This window comes from Sylvia atricapilla, chromosome 1 (genome assembly GCF_009819655.1).
Source record: "Sylvia atricapilla isolate bSylAtr1 chromosome 1, bSylAtr1.pri, whole genome shotgun sequence".
Lineage (NCBI taxonomy): Eukaryota > Metazoa > Chordata > Aves > Passeriformes > Sylviidae > Sylvia > Sylvia atricapilla.
Window position 1 is genome coordinate 5,095,004 of NC_089140.1, and position 20,017 is coordinate 5,115,020.

The 20,017-nt window shown below is 35.9% G+C and overlaps 1 protein-coding gene across 1 annotated transcript in view; it reads left to right on the forward strand.

Moving 5' to 3' along the window:
- Positions 1 to 10,092: 10,092 nt before the first annotated feature.
- LOC136358169 (sodium channel protein type 5 subunit alpha-like) overlaps positions 10,093 to 20,017 on the forward strand; it is a 32,267-nt gene continuing 22,342 nt past the window's right edge. The window contains exons 1-9 of the mRNA XM_066314092.1: positions 10,093 to 10,405; positions 11,858 to 11,976; positions 12,498 to 12,587; positions 13,660 to 13,788; positions 15,836 to 15,927; positions 16,773 to 16,985; positions 17,600 to 17,663; positions 18,280 to 18,424; positions 19,671 to 19,865. Coding sequence (XP_066170189.1) covers positions 10,133 to 10,405; positions 11,858 to 11,976; positions 12,498 to 12,587; positions 13,660 to 13,788; positions 15,836 to 15,927; positions 16,773 to 16,985; positions 17,600 to 17,663; positions 18,280 to 18,424; positions 19,671 to 19,865 — 1,320 coding nt within the window. The 5' untranslated portion in view covers positions 10,093 to 10,132. The remainder of the gene's footprint in view (positions 10,406 to 11,857; positions 11,977 to 12,497; positions 12,588 to 13,659; positions 13,789 to 15,835; positions 15,928 to 16,772; positions 16,986 to 17,599; positions 17,664 to 18,279; positions 18,425 to 19,670; positions 19,866 to 20,017) is intronic.

Below are 20,017 nucleotides of genomic sequence, written 5' to 3' on the forward strand. Positions count from 1 at the left end.
TGTGTTGCAACAGGACATGAAATAAAGATGCTTGACTCCAGTCAGAAGGCAATAGAAATCAGAAGGTTTTATTTACAATTCATTCAGCCCTTTTATGACAAGCTGCACTAGAAAGACACATTATTGCTCCATAGGGCTGACACTTCTCCCATTGGTTAAGTAACAGAAATAGCAAACAGCAGCTGTTGTTATGGGAGAGTTACACAAGGTTGTTTTGGGATAAAGAAAACTGTTGAAAAGTTTCCCTTGGGAAGAGCTCGCTCTTCTCAAGCTCAGAAAATATAGAGCTTACACCTTTGGTCAGTTTGGGTCACCGGTCCTGGCTGTGTTTCCTCTCATGCAGCCCCAGCCTCCTTTACCAGTGTGGCAGTAAGAAAAGCAGGCTCTGTGTAAGCCTTGCACAGCAATAACAAAAACATCCCCATATCAGTTTTTTTACGAGTTGAATTCTTGATATGTTGAAGTTTAAACTTGAATTATACAGGGAGGTAGAGTAAGAAATAGGTGTGAACCAAATATCTCAACCTTTGCTGGGGCTCTTGGAGTTTCTCATTTCATAGCTGTGTTTGGAGGCTCATGCAATGAAAGGTCAGACTTCATAAACTGTGTTAACGAGACTGCATCAGAAATGCTGGAAATCTTTCAGAGATTGTAGCAGCAATATTTTGCTCTTAGCGTCTGACTCTGGAGAAATGTAAAATGCTTCAAAAATACTAATACTGGTTTTCAGAACACTAAGAAGAAACAGATGGAATAACTTGAACTTCAGGCACTGAGATCATTTTCAGACTTCTGCAGTGTACATTAGGTCATTAGGCAGAAAGCTACTTTGTGTAACAGTGCGTTTAATGTGTACTTACCATAAAAGCTATTTCCTGTTGTTCTGTAAAGTCAATTAGCTATTTACCAAATACCAAATTTCATGTCTGTCGATTTCTTATTTCATTGTGCAGCGTGAAAAAAGGGAAATGGCAATCATGCAAATTATTGTCTTGATAAATACAGCATGTCCTTTACACTCTTGCATTCTTTTCTAATGGAGATTGAGTTGCACATTTTGTTTATCTCAGAAAGCCCCTCATCTTTGCCAAAGCCCCTCATTTTTTCTGGACTCACACCTTTGTAGATTTTGTATATTACTTTCTCTGTGTACTGTTTTGGTTTTACTGTATATATAATACTTATTCTGTGTTCCAAGTGTAACAAAGCAGATGTATTTCTGTATTCCTCACCTTTTTTTTTGTTCCCTGATGTCCGCTATTACTTTGTTCTTGTTCCAGGGTTATGATATTTTGTAAGACATTCCTGGAATCTCATCTACGCCTTGAAATTAGTCACCCTCAAAATTAAGGGGAATCCTGAAGCTTGTGGCCAGCAGCTGAATTAGTTCAGCCCACGAAGGATGCATTTGAATTTGCAGTGTAATGAATGTGTGTGCATTACTTAGAGATCACTCTTAATGTGATATTTCAGAGGTTATAGTGCCTCCCAAATTGTGGGCACTGTACTCCTAAACTGTATGCCAGTTTAGATTACAGACAGGAAGGAGAATTGCAAATTCTCTGAAGTTGCAGCCAGAGTAAACAGAAATCTCTGCAAATAATTTTCGTTGTAAGTGTCTCCAATGCAAATCCTTGAATTACCAAGGAGTATGAAATTTTATTGTGAGCAGTGAAGTACCTTTTTAACATAAATTTGTAAGAAATATCATTTATGAGCTGTTAGCCTCAGAGTTAGCAACTGTAACTCTGCTCAAGATCTGTGTTATAACAAATTATTGCCCTCCAAAAATCTGCTGTGAATTCCTTGTGTACATAAAGCACGGTGGGGATGCAAAAACAAAGCTCTACTGACATTATCAGACACTAATGATTTTGAGTATTTGAGAAGGCCAGAAGTGCTCACAAGTTGTTTTGGTAGAAAATTGTCCACCCTGTTAAATACTGGTGCCATTTTATTAATCTACATTTGACTAGTTTTAACTTCAACTTGAAGAGCCATCCAGTACTAAAGCTCTCATTCATCTGCAAGTCTTTATGATTTTCTATTGAGAAATTCTGTCACGCAGTCAATTGTTCAGGTTTACAACATTTAAACAGCTCCTCCTCATTAATGGAACTTTCTGAGTTTTACCTCTAAAGTCACTTGGAAAACTTTTTTCCTTGCATATTTTAAGGAGGCAAAAATAACATTGGATTTTTGTTAATTAAAGCTTTTTGCTATGATTATGATTGGTGTTTATTTTCATTAAGCCCAAAAGAGACAACCTCTATTCCTGTGGTGCAGTTATCTAACAAAACCCAAAATCTCCCTGTGCTCCCTCTGACATGATTTGCATTCCCTGCTCTCCAGAGTCTGAGATTTTGCTTTCAGGAGAGTATTTTGGTGTCTGTGTTCATACCTCTTTACTGGTATGTGCACAGCTGAACTTTCTGTGTTTTGTGGGTTTTCTGTGTGAAGAGTGATTTGCATTTGCTAATTCTAATGGAGGATCATTGGCATGGCTGTGTTTGTCTCAGACTCACTTGTGGTTGGTGCTGGCTAATGGACAGTGAACCAGAACCATAAACTCTGTAATTAACAGTCGTGATTTGTCTCTGTGAGAATCTTGACCTAAATTAAAACACTCAAAAAGATAGTTTATATCAAATTCAATAGCATTTTTTGTCAGTGGAATGCATGATCTAGTTATGGATTTTGTTTTGCAAGAGCCATTTCTTGAAAATATGAAATATCTTTCTCAAGCTCAAGTAATTTTGCCTCTAAGTGTTATGGTCAAAGTTACAGGATGTTTTTTAACCTGTAAGTAAAGTGATGTCGATTTTTCCATTAAATTTTTGATAAATGTATTTATTTTGGAAAACACTTCTTTACTCAAACTTTCTGTGCTTGTATGAATCATATAAAGAGACTATTGGAGAGCTCAGTATGCAAATTTCAGGATTAGATTTACAGATACATCAACTGATGCCAATGACTTGTTTGTTTGAAATTCTTGTTCCATTCTCTCTTGTGTCCATCTGGGATCTTGTGTCCAGTTTGTAATTTTAGCCAGTTTGAGACACAGTATCTTAATAATATAGATGCAACTTGGAGGGCAATGTAGTGAAAAGGAGATTTTTGATGGCCTTAATTTCACATGTCCCACAGCAGGGGTTCCATGGTTGATGGGTTATTGAGGGAAAGTCTCAGCCAGACAGAAAAAGGAGGTAAAAAATGCTGAATTATTTAGGAAGTTGAAGAGCTGTCCCATTCATATAAATGGGAAAAATAAGAAGAGAGACCTTGCATGAACCCTTCCCCTTCTGAGATAGAGGCACGGGTGGTGTGTCTGTTATCCCACTGAACAGGAGACACAGATTTCTGGGATTCTACCATGGGGCATTTCTCAGTAGGTGGAAGCTTGTGGAGGAGGTGGCTGGAAGGAATCTGAGGACAAGAGGGTCATGAAGTGGGCATGAGTTGTCAGATGCTTTGATATCCTTCATGACTGCACTTCTGATCCGTAATTTAAAGTGGCAGCAAGTGTTTACAGTTATGGCACAGTTACAAGATACATTTAATTATGCAAAACCCTGGTTTTTTTCAGCTCTTGACATCTGTACACTCTTAGTCATTAAACTAATGGTGGTGTGCTAATGCTACCAGCAAGAAATATCTGTCTTGTGCTCTGGCAATAAAAAGGAAAAAGAAAAGTGCTGTACTTTGCAGTTAATGGAGGAAACAGATCTATGTCAAGAGCATGGTGGATAAATTAACAGTAATTTCTGTAATCAATTTAATTTTAGTAATTTATATAACAAACATGATCTTTTTGTTGTTAAACATCAGCTTTTTTATTCCCTTAATTTTCCTCCTCCTATTTCCACAGGAATAATGAATGAAAAAGGGAAGAAGAGAGTGTTGTTACTCTGAGACTGGTTTTCTGCCCTCTCCCCACTGTCAGAGATTGCCTTCCTAATGGGAGAAAGGAAATTTTCCGCAGCAGCACAAGAAAAGTAACTTGGTCTGAGTGTTTTGTGGTTAGGTGCGAGTCCTAAACTGCTGAAGAGATAAAATCTTGTTCTCTGAGCTCTGGCTTTTTGGATTTTAAACATTACAGTGTATGGAAGGAGTGCAATTCTTTTTGCTGTGTTGAGGTCTGTGTTCATCCCCTGTGCCCCATTTTTCACAGGGACAGATGGATGGAGAAGATACAGCAGAATAAATACATGCAGGTAGGGATCTTTATTGCATTTAGTGGCATTAGCTGGTACAGCATTGTAAATGTAGCAGTTATAGTGCCTTTATAGAGTGATGCTTGAGTGATCTTTAAAATTCTGCTCTCTTAATTGAACTTGTCTTGCTTTCTAGAAAAATAACTTGTACTGGAACTTCAAATTTCCTGTTGCTGCTTGCACCACAGAACACTTAGAGTTTTGTTTCTTTTAAAACCATCTGCAGTTGTAGCTAGCCAGAAAAATGTTTAATCACTGTTTATTTCTTTGTGTGCATTAGTGCTGCCTGGCTTTTAAGGATAGCTTAGTTCCTTTGGTAGAATTCTTCCAGCAAAACCCAGAGTAACTCTCTCATCATCAGGAAAGATGACAGGAAAGATTTATAGTCTACTTAATAAAGAAGAAAAAAAATTTCAGACAGTAATGGGTTCTGTTGATGTAATTAAGAAAAATAACTGTACTTAGCCTTAGAACTTACCATGAGTGTGGGTGTGTTACTGTCCTATACCTGTTGCTAGCAGGCTTTATACATCACTTTTTAAAAAATAAATATTAGTAATTTCAGATAGGAGGATAAATGCTGTGGTTTTCATTTTGCTCAAACAAGGTTTGTAGGTTTTAATGAAGGTTATGGCATATGCTATGGGATGCATTTTGAGCTCTGGTCTTGTGTATAGTATATTTGAATTTCAGATTTTGTCTGTATAAGGTATAATGAACATACCTCAGAGCCTGGGAATAATAGAAGGGGAAATTAATGAATGAAGGAGAGTAATATATACTCTAATTTCTCACCAAAAGCTTTTAACAAAAGGCAGATTTTGTGCCAACATTTAATGCATGTCTGCATGGTTAAAAGCTTGGAATGAAATGTGAAATAGGAAATCTTTTGCTTTTTTACCAATTTACCCATATATTTCCAGTGGAAAAAAAAATCCATCTTGGCTTTTAATAAATGCAGCTATGATTTCAGCAGAAAGAAAATAATTGATTAATATTTAGAAGATTCTTCTTCAAAAGTATCACCCAAGAACTTTTCCCTTTTTTACAGTGTTGTCAGTGAGAGCAGAAAATTTCATTTACTGTTTTCAGAAAAGCAACCAAGCTCCTCCTTCCATCCCTCCCACAAGGCATCCCACTGCAAAGAAAACTTTCTGCATGGGAGCTGGCTCAGGAGAAAAGATGTTGCTGGGAATGGAAAGGTGAAGGTGAGAAAACCAAGACTTTATGTCTCCTTGGAGATAACAACCAGCCAACATTACCTTCAGAAATCAGTGTGAAGGCTTTATTATTTTGAAAGGGATATTTGTAAGTATTTTGGTTTTGCTAAATATTTGTATACTATGAGAAAACTCAGTTGCTGATTATCTTAATTTAATTCTATGTCTGTTTGATCCAAATATTTGGGGATATATGCATCCAAATGTGTGTGTCTGTATATAAATAAAATATGTGTAGACATGTTTCCACGTATTAGATATGGTTTTATTTTAGGTACAGGGAGCATCTATTTAAGAAAATCTGTCAGTAATGTAAAACCACTACATTGCTGTAAACATCTAGCTCTTCCTATAATTTACATGAATCAATGAAACATTTTGCTGAACGTTGATATATTTGTCATATTAATTGCTATTAATTATTGTCCTATTAATTATTATCATATTGATTACTGACTGCTCTGTTTAGTTATATATCCTCATGCAAGGTATTCCTCAGATTTGCTTTAGTATTATCTTAGTTACTTATTTATACTTACTATACTTATTTAGTATAATCTTAGTTACACTGAACTTGACATACTAAAATTTCTTTGCCTACACAAGTCTGGAATGTTTTTCTCACAAAAATACTGGTGAGTGATTATTTTTCAGGATGTTTTAGTAATGCACAATCTAGCCCATTGCATAGATTCCTAATTTTGGAAGTAACAAGTGAGTATATTATGTTGTGTTATTTATATTATATTATATTATATTATATTATATTATATATTATTATTATTATATTATATTTATATAATACGATTGAATATTATATTATTGAATATTGTATTATATTATTGAATATTGATATTGTGAATAACTTTGTCTATTACATGTGTTAAAAAAAATCAAACCAAACAACACAACCCCTCCAATAAACAAACAACTAACAAACAACAAAAAAATTCACTGAAAACCCACACAGGTAGGTATTAATTCAATCCATCCAAACACAAACTTTTCCTTGAGATGGGGTGATGAGTGAGAAGTGGAGAGTGAGGGACAAAGTGATGGATGGAAGAAAAGGCCTGGTATTTTAGAAACAGCAGTAGTCTTCTGAAATATCCAAGTTGGATTTTTCTAAGGACTCAAGTCTGTTTGATCTGTTCACCATCACTGACAATTAAACAGAAGAAAATGATGATCAGAAACAGAATTTTTTTTTATTGAAACTGAGTGAGTGACAGCAGAAACTTTTGGCAAGGAACAGAACAGAAAACAGGGAATTCCTGTCCTGTTTCATAAGTTGTTGCTGTGAGATGCTTTCTAATATTTTTTTCTTATTTCAGGTGAGGAGGTAAACACATCTTTATTCTTTATTCCCATGTGGAAGATTAAACTAAATACACACTAAAACCAACTAACAGTTTATCCTTTATTTTTTCAGATCCAGGTGCTCACAAGAAATATTGAGTGAATGGCCCTTGACAATGGAGTTGTAGAAGTAATTTGGCATTCAGAATTTTCAATCTAAAATTCTAAATTTGTTAAATTATTATCTCTACTGATAAGTCAGTGTCCCAGCAAGCATTTTGTAATTCATGCCTCTGAAACATTGTATTAATAGACTTACTTTGGCATTGGTTCGCTATTCCAGAAAGTTGTCTGCAAACGCTTTATCTTAAGAAATTTTAGTAGCAAATTGTACTTTAGTACTTCCCAGCGTCTGTTTCACTTAATGACTCTTTCTTCATCCCTTTCTAGTACCTTGCAGGTAATTTGTTCAGTAAATTTCATCAGTATATCTGGAATTCCTTGAGTTTTGACATAAAAATATTCTTTGTCATTTTTGCAGTACGCTCAAGACAGTGAGACTAACCTCAAACAATGCATAGATTTGTACACTGAATGCATTTCCTCTCAAGATGAGAAAACCAAATCATTTACACTTTAATTTAAAAGAAAAGGTTGAATTTATGCATCCCTGATCCTGTAGAAAGTGATACTTTAGTAACTGAAGGTACCAGTGCATTTTTATCTGTTACTGATGGGTTGGTCTCTACTACAGAACCAGAGATACAAAACCTGCTGTAGGATTTTCAACTCTTAATTTCATTTAAATGCAAATTTCTTTCATTTGGTGTACTGGAAATTACCAGATCTGAACTGTAGTCTTGCATCTGCCTCCGCAGCATATTGACATAGTACATTTTAACTTACAATTTGTTTGCACTAACTTGTAGTCACACACCCAAGTTTCTTCTCTCAGTTTGTAGAATAAATCTCTTGCTTAGGCTATTACTAAGAAAACTTGTTCTGTATCTTCCCTCCCAGAATCGGTTACTGGGGAAACTTTTGTGTCCCATGCAAAAATTGATTTTTTTCTCGGAGTAACACTTTACCTCAGTGTCCTGTCAGCAGTGTATGGTGAGGTGACTGAGTTTAGCTGAGCTTCAGGAATTCCATGTAGTCACTCTGTCTTTTTAATATAATTTTAGTCCTTTGTATTGGAAGGATTTTTCAGTCACATCTTCTTAGCTTACTTTTTCCTAACCCAAGTCACAATCTATAAATACTTGGCAGTTGATCAAAGGCCAAGAACTCTGTCATTCCATGTGAGGACAAGTACGTTTCTGGTACAGGTCTGCTGAAGAAAACCTTTCATGAACATCCATGAATAATTGGCCAATTATGACTTCTGGTCACAGTTGCTGAAGGGAATGTGTTGCATCTTTTTGCTCTTGGTCAATGCTTTGTCTCTTGTTATTTTTTTTTAAATTTAGCTCTAAATACTAAAATGATGTTTGTATTTGCTAAAACCATTTTCTTTTCTTCATTTATTTCAGCTGGCATAGTTCCCTAAAAGCTGAGTTTCTCTGTTGTCCTTAAAACTGGCTTGAAGATAAAAATGATCTTCATAGAATTATTAAAAACTAAAAAAAAAAAAAAAAATAAGAACATCTTGATTTTCAGTTTATCTTTTAAGCTTTCGTTTGGAAATGGGTCTGTGTGGTTTAGCAAAGTAACAGTTCTTTGGTTATCTACTTCCATTTTGTTACCACGGTAAATTCTGGTCTCTGAGTTGCGGTTCCTGATCAGATCTGAACATGCTTGGAAAGTCCCAGAGGAGGAAAAAAAAAACCTCCCAAGTCCCATAAAGCCCAACAAAATCATTGCACAACCACTCTTGCTTGCATATCCTTTTAAAATAAATATCTCTGCATCTAAAGAAGAGAGCTGTAATTGCAAGACAGTATTGATTCTCTAACGTGGTCCAAGAAGTAGCAGCACAGCTGGACCTCAGCAATCTAAAATGCAGAGTGTTTTACAGACTTGGCAGTGACCAAAAGTGTTTATTAAATGGAAGTAATCAGTTTTGGCGTGAGTCACGGAGGACAAATCACCCTGTAATGGGTCAAAATTTTCTTCATCTTCTGTGGATGAGAACTGGTGTCATGCAAATTGCTGTCATCTACAAGAGTGTGGTAAATTTGGGCATTAGTAACTGAATACTTACAGTGGTTTGCCTTGTCACTTCAGTGCGTCACATTGCTACCCTTCCCCTTTGTCAGGGATTTAAGCCTCAAGCTGAATAACTGAAAATGCCACTGGACAAAGCCTTGAGCCAAATTTGGTGTTGCCCTTTCTCTGTGGAAGGGGTGGATCTGAAGTGACTTAGAGGTAGGACGTATGGAACTAAATTCTGCTTTTAGGAATACAGAGGAGCAGAAACTGAGGTGCAAGGCTGCTGATACTTTAATCTACAGTAAGAAACAATTAGATGATTGTCAGAGTTGTGATAGAGATGTGATTTTGATGCTTCCGTGCTGGAAAGGTGAAGGAAAAAATATCTCTTCTCTTAACCTGAATCGCACAGGGTAGATACAGATGAAGTAATTGATCTTTATTGGGTCTGTATTTCATTACTCATTCTTCTAAATCAATGTACTTCTAGTTGGTTTTGCCTTATATCTTGGGTGCCTCAAGCACAGCAGGACCAGCTGGTCAGAAAAGGTGATTGTCCTGCTGTGTCCAGTGTTGGTGTGGCCTCATCTGGAGCACTGTGGGCAGTTCTGGGCTCTGAAATTTAGGAGGGATGACAAGGTCCTTGAGTGTCTCAAGAGGAAAGCACCAAAGGTGGTGAAAGGGCTGGAAGGAATGCCCTGAGAGGAGCTGTTGAGGGCTTTGGGCTTGTCTGCTTTGAGGAAAAGGAGGCTGAGGGGTGACCTCATCACTCTCTACAGCTTCCTGAGGAGGGGAAGTGGAGAATAAGATGCTGAGCTCTTCTCCCTGGGATGCAGAGACAGGACATGTGGGAATGGTCCAAAGCCATACTGCAGGGGGTTTACATGGGACATGAGGAAGCAAAGGGTGGTCAAACACTGGAACAGGCTTCCTAGATAGATGATGGATGCCTCAGGCTTGTCAATGTTTAAGAGGCACTTGGGCAGTGCCCGAGGCCTTACAATGGTCAGCCCTGAACTGGTCAGGCTGTTGGGCTGGATGGTCATTGTAGATTCTTTTCAACTGAAATAGTCTATTCATATTCTACTCTATTTTATTCTATTTTGACACAGAGTTTCAGAGAAGTGAAAAACCATTTAGCTAATAGATATTAAAGCCATGTGTTATTTCTGGTGTTTTCTAATTGTCAGAAACTTTCTTTCTTAAGTTACCTCTAGTACTAGAAACAAACACTCAGGAGGAAAAATGGATCTCTCGTTTTGGGCATCGGAAACTAACAATTTTCGACGATTCACCCCCGAGTCCTTGGCAGCAATCGAGGAAAGGATTGCCAACAAAAAAAAGGAGCAAATCAAAGTTAAAGGGAAGAATAAGGATGAAGAAGCTGAAAAAGATAAACTCACTCCTCAGCTTGACCTGAAAATCTGCAAAACGTTGCCATCTCTGTATGGGGACATTCCAGCAGAGCTGGTTGGGGAACCTCTGGAGGATTTTGATCCATACTACAGTGATCACAAGGTTAAGACTTCCCAAAGCATTTCTTTTATTTTTGCCTGCTGAACTCCTAAGGGATAGTAAAAACTCTATTCAGGAGGTGCTGGGGTTTGATTGTTCTGTAGACAGACCTTTGAACATTACTGACAACTTTTGAGGGAGAGTTCTAAGGTATGGTCTGCATTACGGAGTGAAGAGGTATTTTAAGTTCCAGTCAAGAATCAAAATTAATTATGAAAACATGATATGTGATTGGTGCACTTTAATAGTAAATATATTCTGGGATTAGTGATGCTTTGTTTTCCAGAGCAGTTTGTCTGATTCCTGTGGGGCTGAACTCCCTGTTGCATAAAAAGTGCCTTTCCAACAGTCAGTCACGCTCAAATTGCAGATGCTTTCACTGAATTACAAATACTATACAAATTAAGGGAGGCCCATTTGAGATATTTCCATTTCTCTGCATAGCAAAGCCATATATTTTCATTGTCTTAAATTAATTTTCTGTAACTTTATGTCTCACTTCTTTGTTTATTGTTCCATATATATATTGTACATACTCCACGCTATTACAGGGTGGTTGGTGATGCTGACTATAGCATTGTATAAAGTAGATAGTCTAGGAATCCCTTCTAAATTAAATACTTAAATAGAATTATTACTACTATCAAGGAAGACTTGATCTGAAGAGCAAAAGGTTCCATCCTTTTGCTGTTGCAGTCCTAGTTGCTGTTTCAATGTATAGCCAGCAAGGTGTTGGAGTGTAATAATTTTTTCAGAGAACATGCTTTAGACTTTGATCTTCCAGATACTTTTTTCTCAAAGTAATCAAAGTGATACTATTGAGGAAGAGGAGCTAAGGTTGACTGAGTTGAATAAATTTACATTAAAGTTAGGAGATGGTGTTTTTCATTCAAAAGATTTCATTTTTGCTGTATGGCAAAAGTGCTGAGCTGCATGGACGTTAAGGTAGCTTAGAGGGAATTCACAGTGTTATGTGACAATATAGGGATATTTCAAAATTAAATTTTTTGCTTTGACTGTCCAGGATTCTGGCAGTGCTACACAATGTGTATCTTGTAAATAATCTCTTGTAGCCTATAAAACTGTCCAAGAGTAAGGTATTAAGACCATTGTTACAGCCCCAGATAAGTAATTTAATTACTTTGACCAAGTAAGTATGATAACTTGCTTTTCATATTTGTTCCCTTTATGCCTTCTTCCTCTCAGGCAATGAGAGGCAACAGCTATAAAGCTGCTGTTTTTCCTTCAAAATGTGTGCAATCAGGTCACAGCTCCAAGGAAGAATTAAGGAAAGCTGTACTCCTAACTGCAGTTAGATATAGCTCTAGATGCAGAGTTGAAAAACTGAACATGTAATTTTTGCAGAAACTTTTTATTAATTTAAATATTTCATATACTATGAATCCTCTTTTTTTTTTTTTTTTTTTTTTTTTTTTTTTTTTTTTTAATATATAGACTTTTATGGTACTAAATAAAAGGAGGACTATTTTCCGGTTTACTGCCACATCTGCATTGTTTATATTTGGTCCTTTTAATCCAGTCAGAAAAGCAGCAATTAAAATTCTGATCCATTCATATCCTTTCATTGGTTTTCCTGATTTGAATCTTAAAATATTCTGTGCTATTTTCTGTCATTCTTCTCCTCTGTTTCTGCTTTTTTCTGCTTTTATTTGGAATGATTAATTAGTGGAAATAGGTCTTTTTAGGTGAACATATCTGAACATGTCAAAAATGTTATGTCTCACTAGTGTCCCAACTTCCAAAACCATCTCCACATGCAGATAATTCATTTTTATATTTAAAACATGAATTTTACCCAGCTGAGAAGGTTTGATCTTAGTATGGGATCCTTGGGCTGGTCCTGTGCAAGGATGGGAATTGGATTTCAGTGATCCTTGTGGGTCCTTTCCAACTCAGGATAATTTGTGATTCTGTTATTAGTTTCTTTGGCAAAAACACATGACAAGTTCTGAGCATATTCAAATGAAAAGTAATTGTTTGAATGCTTGTGTGGTTTTTGTGTGTGGAAATCAGCGACTTGTATGAACTTTATTTTTTTTAATGTAGTGGGTTTTTTCCTTAACTTACTATTCACATTTTTTCTTTGCATTATTACATGCACTGTGTTACTCAATTGTATGGCCATGACTATCCCTCACCTTCTTGTAGAAGCCTACTGGACTGAGTAAGTACCTCAGTGGCCATGTGCTCACTATTTTTCCAAGGACATTAACATGCAGGACTGCAAAAATTTAAATTATCTGGTGATCTAATTCTGTGGCTTGAAAATTCTCAGATAGACCTCTGAGGAAGGCTGAGGGTTGTTATTATATCACACAGCCTTTTGTGGAGCTTCACTGCCTTTTCTTAGAGGCTCTCACCATGTGCCTTTTTCTATGTTGCCTAATTTTGCCATCTGGTGCAATATAGGAGGTTGTCCCTTTTTTTTTTTTTTGAGGAATAAATCTTTTTGAGAGATTGTGCAGAAGGATTTTAAATTAATATCTCTCATTCTGCAGGAATAACCTGAATGTCTGTTATAGTTGCCTCATGCAAAAGCTATAAAGGAATAAATATTCATTCTGTTCTTTCCTGTTTCCTGGTGACTCCTAAATCGGTTGTTTCCACTAGGAAGCCATTTATCTGTAATATCTTGCTTCCTTTTGTACTTGTGCACTGTATCCAGTGTAACTTCAGCTAATGTTCCAGAATTAAATCTGGAAAATGTGTCTGGAGCCTCAGAAGTTCTTTAATTCGTTATATTTTGGGATAAGCATAGTGATAACTTAATTTTCTGTAGTATTTCTTTCAGTTATAGTGTATTTGTCAGAATAAATATGTAAAATGTAAATATGTAAATACGTGCAATTTATTTACAGGCTGAAATAAATCTTTGTTGTTATTGTTCTGCCAGAATGGTGAGGCTTTGAAATTTTCCAGCCCGCTTTAGAATATAAACACATTTTAAAAAATGTTTCCTAAGGAAATGTGAGCTATCCTTCATCCAGAAATAGCATCATATGCTTATGAATGTTTATATTTGTAGACTTACGTGAAAAATCTACTAAAATTCAGGAAGACATCTTGTCCCCATGGTTTTTCTGAAAGTAATGCAACCTATCCTATTTTGCTTCACATTTTCTACTTTATCTCCAAGCCGGGATTAAATCAGAGAAAAGATAGAAACTCACCTGAATGTGTATCAGTCTCATTAATATTTTTGTTTCTCTAACTTTAATATACACTTTCCTCCTCAGACATGTTTTCACTGCCGTATATAGTATTGAAATATTGATTAAAATAGTAGCGAGAGGATTTGTTTGGAATGAATTTACTTTTCTTCGAGATCCATGGAACTGCTTGGATTTTTCTATTATTATTGTAATGTAAGTAGAACTCAGCTTTTCTTTTACAGTCAGGGGACAGAAACACAGAGAAAATACCATTTGGTGTTGCTGAAATTCCTTACAGTTGTTGGCATACTACCTGCTAAACTGTGCTTGAATCAAAATTTGCATGTCTGCAATGAGAAAAATAGACTTTAAAGTAAGACCTAAATAAAAAGCTCACCTTAGAACTGTGTGATTGTTCTCAGTTTAGTCTGTATTTGAATTTTGTCAAGAGGTAATTGCATAAACAGCCCAAACCAAGCCTGCCTCTTTATGTCTTAGCTTACTCTGGATCAGATGAAACTCATTTGAGAAGGGTTTAAAATGGGTCACAAGGTGTTGAATGACTTGGTGATAAATAACTGATGAAATCCCAGTGTCAAGTGATGCTCAAGGAAGAACACACCTTGCTTTACATACAAATTCATGGGCTCTGAAATAGCCTCCACTTGCTGGGAAGATGATGTTGGAGTTTAAACAGACAGTTCTGTAAAAGCACCACTCCAGCATGCAGTCATGGTCAGAGAAGGAGATAGAAAAGGAAGACATTGTGGGTAAGAAGTAAAGAAGCAGAACACACATTATTTCTCTGTGTAGGATTTCTCTGTATTTTAATTCAGGACTTTGTGTAGTTTTGCTCCTCACGTGTCAAAAGATGTCAGAATTAAAAAAAGATGCAGTGAATATGTGTATCTGTAATTCCACATAAAAAAAAAAACAAATAGAGTAAAACTCGCATGAAAAAACAATTGCAGGTCAGGGACAGAGTTGAAGTGTACAGCACAGAGACAAAAAGAGTATAAACAATATTTTTTTCTTACAATGAGAGCTGAAGACACCAAATGAAGTTGTCAGATGGCAGAATAAAAAAGAAGAGAGTAGTTTGTAAAACCACATGTTGGTTCTTCCTCATTTGTAAATAATAGGTCTTATGACCACAGGTGTTATCACACACATCTACATGTATATGAACAATTATTCTTATGGGCAATAATGAATTGCTAAGGAGCTTGAATATTGTTGATCATCAGCATCTATCACTAGATAGTTACTGGTAGTTATAACTAACACAAGACAGTCCAACACCTGCATGAAAAATTAGATGTATGGTCCTTTTTCCCTACTTGCACCCCTGATTAATTAGTGTTCAACTTTTTGATGTATTTTTTTTTTCCATGTTTTACAGTACAAAAAAAACCCCAGCCTGTTTGGAAATTAGCTCAACTGCTAGCTCAAGTATAATTATTGCTTGCGGTCCTAGATAATTATTCAATCTTACAGACTGGGCAAAGCTAATGTCCTCTGATCTGCTGCTGACAAAGTCATGCTTTGAGGGGGAGGTTGCCTTTCCAACCATCGTTATCTGAGATTTTGTTATTGAGACTTTATTTTTTAAGGAATTCTGTTACCAGTTATGACCTTGTTATGAGAAGAGTCACAATTCACGTCCTTTCTGACAAGAAGGAAGTGTTAGAAAATTTGGGGTAACCTGTTACAGTGCTGTATAGAATATGCAATGCTTTAAAATACTGATTTGATGAAATTTTCTAATTGTTGAAATGTTAAAATTGAAACAAGTTGCAATACACAAGTTCTCACTGACTGTTAAAGGTTAGAAAGACCCAAGTGGTACGGAAAAAACACATAAATCTACTGTTGCTCAACTTCCTTCTCCTGAAGTGTATTTTGAGATAGCTGCAACATGTGCTTTCATGAGAGAAGCCTCATGTGAGAGTGTGGTCATGACATTGACAGTATTATATTTGTTTGACATTTTGATGGATAAACACTTCCAAAGTTAAAGCACCCAAATCCACACTAAGTAGGAGCTTTCTGTACTTCTTTTCAGAGGCACTGGTCCAAAGCTCCATTACTTCATATCCATGCCCAGAAATGCACTTAGATTCCTAATTTTAGGCATATATCTTAGGACATATTTGACCTGTTTATTTTCTGCAGTGTCTTCATTACTGCCTGCTCTGTAAGCAAATGCTTTGAAAAGCTCCATCTTTGTCATTCAATTGAATCTGGGTTAATTTTACAGGTACATTACTGCATTTCAGAGTTTTGGCAATGTTTCAATTCTTCGAACTTTCAGAGTACTGAGGACTTTGAAAGCTATTTCAGTAATACCAGGTAAGGAACAACACATCTTACTGATTTTCTCTCTGCCTCACCACGATGCAAATTCTAATTCCCCTCCTGTTCTTGTCTTCCAGTTCTCTGGTCACATTTTGTGACCTCAAGGAATCCCAATGTGTGACTGTTTTGCACCCTCAGTAGCACCCTAATACAATTTTTAAAATCATCTTTCCTTCAAATGGTTTTGACAAAGGCAAATTTATATTCTGTATTTTTTTTCTCCCATCACTGATGTACATTTTTATTTAGCCTGGTGCCTTTGTCTCTTTAATTTGTCTTCCTGGAGCATTCCACCATATATAATATGTTCTCCTAACATAATATATCTGAACCACCATATTTCTGGTTTCATGTTCTACCTCGGTAGCTTAACCTTCTCTGGTTTATTTCCCAGAATGCTGATTTCACAATTTGAGAGACTTTCATTTGTTTCCTTATTGACTACAGTCACTGTCTGGATTTTGTGTAATGCTTTCGACAGTATGTTGAATATGACACCCAGATATTCAATATTTTTGTGTTGTATCCTTAATTAGAGTACCAAAAAATGAATTCAGAGTCCAACTGCAAAAATTCACCTGAAAATCTATGTATCTCATGGTCATAATATATATTAACTTTACCATTTCGATGTAATTGAAAATGTATTTTTGATTTTGCTATCAAATTATAGCAGGAATGAAACACTGTGAATGAAGGTGTTTAACTTTAGTGTCAAAACCACATATCAATACTTTTCTTTTGTCTTTAACAAACTTACAGTTGTTGTGTCTTGTCATATAGGAACATCATTACATTCCTTTTCTCACTTTCCATGTTATTGCATCTCATTTTCCCAGGTCTGAAAGTCATCGTAAATTCACTTGTTGAGTCTGTTAAGAAGCTGTTGGATGTGTTGATCCTGACTGTATTTTGCTTGAGTGTATTTGCACTAATAGGCCTCCAGCTTTTTATGGGCAATTTAAAATCCAAATGTGTCCTCAATAAAACTCTGTACAATGACTCATTATGTAAGGACCCCAAGATATATGTGCCAGGTGATGAAGGTAGATGTTTTTCTTTTCTCCCTTTACATAATCTGTGTACCTTCCTCTGTATGTACTGATTTTTCACAGAGATGTTAAAATATAATTGCATATTTTTCTGCCAAGAAGGTTTGTCCTTCCGTTTGCATAAGTAGTAGTGTGAAGTCCCTGGGACAACTGAATATAAGATTAGTGAATCTTGGATTGGAGAAAGATGAGCAGTCTGTAGGATAGAAGGGACTGAATTTTCTGTAAGCATTTTCTTCTTGATCATTGCATTGCACAGGGATCTTAATTTTAGGGGTATTGCACAGAGAAGGATTTTTTCCATCACTTACTCTGTATTTTATGGATTTTGTCTATTTCATGAGTTTTGTCTGTTTCTCACAGACGTTCTTATTTTTACCAAAGATCAAGTAAAATCTTACATTGTTAGTTGTGCAGAAAATTGTTACTATTTTTTAAAGTTGTCAGAGAGACAGATGTGCTGAAAATCAGTCCTGTGTGCCCTTTGTTGGGAAAGGATCTTTCACAGAAGTTTGATCCATCAGAGTGCTTATAAAGTGCAGTAATATTTGGTTTACTGTCAGAAAGCTGTAGAAACTGAAAACTTCTGGGTTTATGATTTTTTTTTTAATTAGACCTCTGCTTCAGATTGGAAGACACTTCTGAAATATTGCTCTGTGGGTACACTGCAGAACCTGAGTAAGTGAACCAAGCAGTTTTTGTACTTTCTTATTTTTTTTCCTCCAGGTGAACTGTGGTTTTATTTTTGGTTTAAAAGAATAGAGATGATTTTTCAGGAGGAAGAAATGGATCAATGGGTGTGTTATTAAATTAAAAACCAGAGTTCACACCAGAAAAAGAATGAAGTACAAGGATACAGCCAGTTTTATATGTACTTTGTTGGTAACCACTGGGAGTATAATGGTAAGGTAGAATGATATAAATGAGAAGGCAAGCAGACCAGTAAAGACTTTTCAGATAATAATAAATTCTCCTCTCCTCATCTTGGTGAATTATTTAAAAGTAAAGATACTTCCATTTCCCCCCTCTCTGTGTATTTGTTTGGACATATCCTACATCAGTGAGAGTTTTTGTCTAGTCCCAAACTAAGATTTCTGTCTATCTTCTTTACTAGAGAAATGACTTTCTGGGATGGTCAGATATGAATCAGCCCTTCTGGCAGGAATATTTTAGTGAATGATGAAGCCTCATTTCAGACAAACTGAACAAATCTTATTTGTCACTGTGTATTGGATGCCTTCAGGTTTAGTTGAATCTCCACGTAAGTGTTGTTTAATGTTTCTTTTGTGGTTAGTGATGAGTGTCCAGGAAACTACACCTGTGAGAAGATTGGGAGCAATCCTGACTTTGGTTATACAAGTTTTGACCATTTTGGCTGGGCCTTTCTCTCCGTCTTTCGTCTGATGACCCAGGACTTGTGGGAACGTCTCTACAGACAAGTGGGTACTTCTTTTTTCACCTGCTGGAATGACTTTAAATGTGCAATTCAGAGCTTTATGACCACTAAAAAAGTCTGTATTGGTTTCAACATTACTGACACCAATTTTGTTTTAAAATCAATGTAAGTATTAGGGAAGTAGAGTCAAATTACTGAGCTGTAACACCTTCTGGAGGTGATGCTGGATGGGAGCAATACTGCTGTGAATGCTCCTAATTTGTTGGAGGACACGCTCAAGTCAGTGGTTAAGAACTAAATAAAAGTTAAATATTTGTATGTAACCACCCAAGGATTGGGATGTGGAGCAGATCCAGCCAGGCAGCTCCTTGCTACTGCAGGGAATTTGTCACATTCTCTGTTCATCTTCCTTTTGAATGCTGAGTCCTCACCAAACCTTTTGGTTCAACATACACACTTTCATTTTTGACAATATGGTACTACAAAATTGAAGCTTTTATGTTTGGATTCTGAGAGTTGAATGTAACTTGTCAATTCTGGTTTTTTTTTTTTTTTTTGTGTTTTTTTTTTTTTTTTTTTTTTTTTTTTTTTTATTATTATTATTAATGATGTAAAAAAAATCTGTAGAGAAGTTCCTGGATCCCTTATGTCTATACAGTATCTTTGCCAGACAGGAACAATACTCTCTGCCCTGTACTATACGTTTCATATTGGTCCATTTTAACTCTTTTTTTCCATCAGTCTTTATTAACTGTGACTTTTTAAAATGGATGCAACATCATTTGAAAGTCATGTGATTTTTAGTTTTTAATGTCTCAGAGCTTAATTTTGAACCATCTCCTCTACTACCATTTAAAAAAAAGTAAGGATAAGGTAATCAGTCTAAATATTGCCTCTGATTCTATAACTAAAACATCTTTCATGATTGTATAGATGATCCTAGCTTTCATCTTTATTACTGTTTCATTAATTTCTTCCATAGTCACCTGTTTATGTCTTTACAGATGAAGTTGTCTTCTCATAGCTTAAACTCTGATGATCATTTGCCTGATTTGCTGGAAGATATTTGATTTAATTTTAAGAATGAGATTTGTTCTTTCCAACAGTATGTCACATTTTAATGTAAAACTTACACCAGAAGCAGATCATACATCATTAATTGAAAACATGGCAGTACATTAAGTTTTTGTATTTTCATAGGAAAAAAAATTGTTTACAGTTATTTTGAAATTGCTTTGTAAATGTTAATTTGTTAAGAATTTATTATCACCTTTACCTTTTCCTCACAGACCATCCGTACATCTGGACTGTCCTGCATCTTTTTTTTTATGGCTGTCATCTTCTTCTGCTCATTTTATCTCTTCAATCTGATCTTGGCTGTGGTAACCATGGCATATGAAGAGGAAAATAGAGCTACTCGTGCTGAAACAGAGGCAAAGGAAAAGCTGCTTCAGGATGCCAGACAAATTATAGAGAAGGAACAGGTTTGTAAATGAACATAATCTGTAGTTCCTTTTGTTTTCTTCTGTTTGTGAATTAGGGAAATAATGTTTTGAATTAAACATGGGCTTCTTACAATACTTTCTGACACTTCATTTCTCTTTATGTCTTTACAAATGCATATATGCATGTGTAT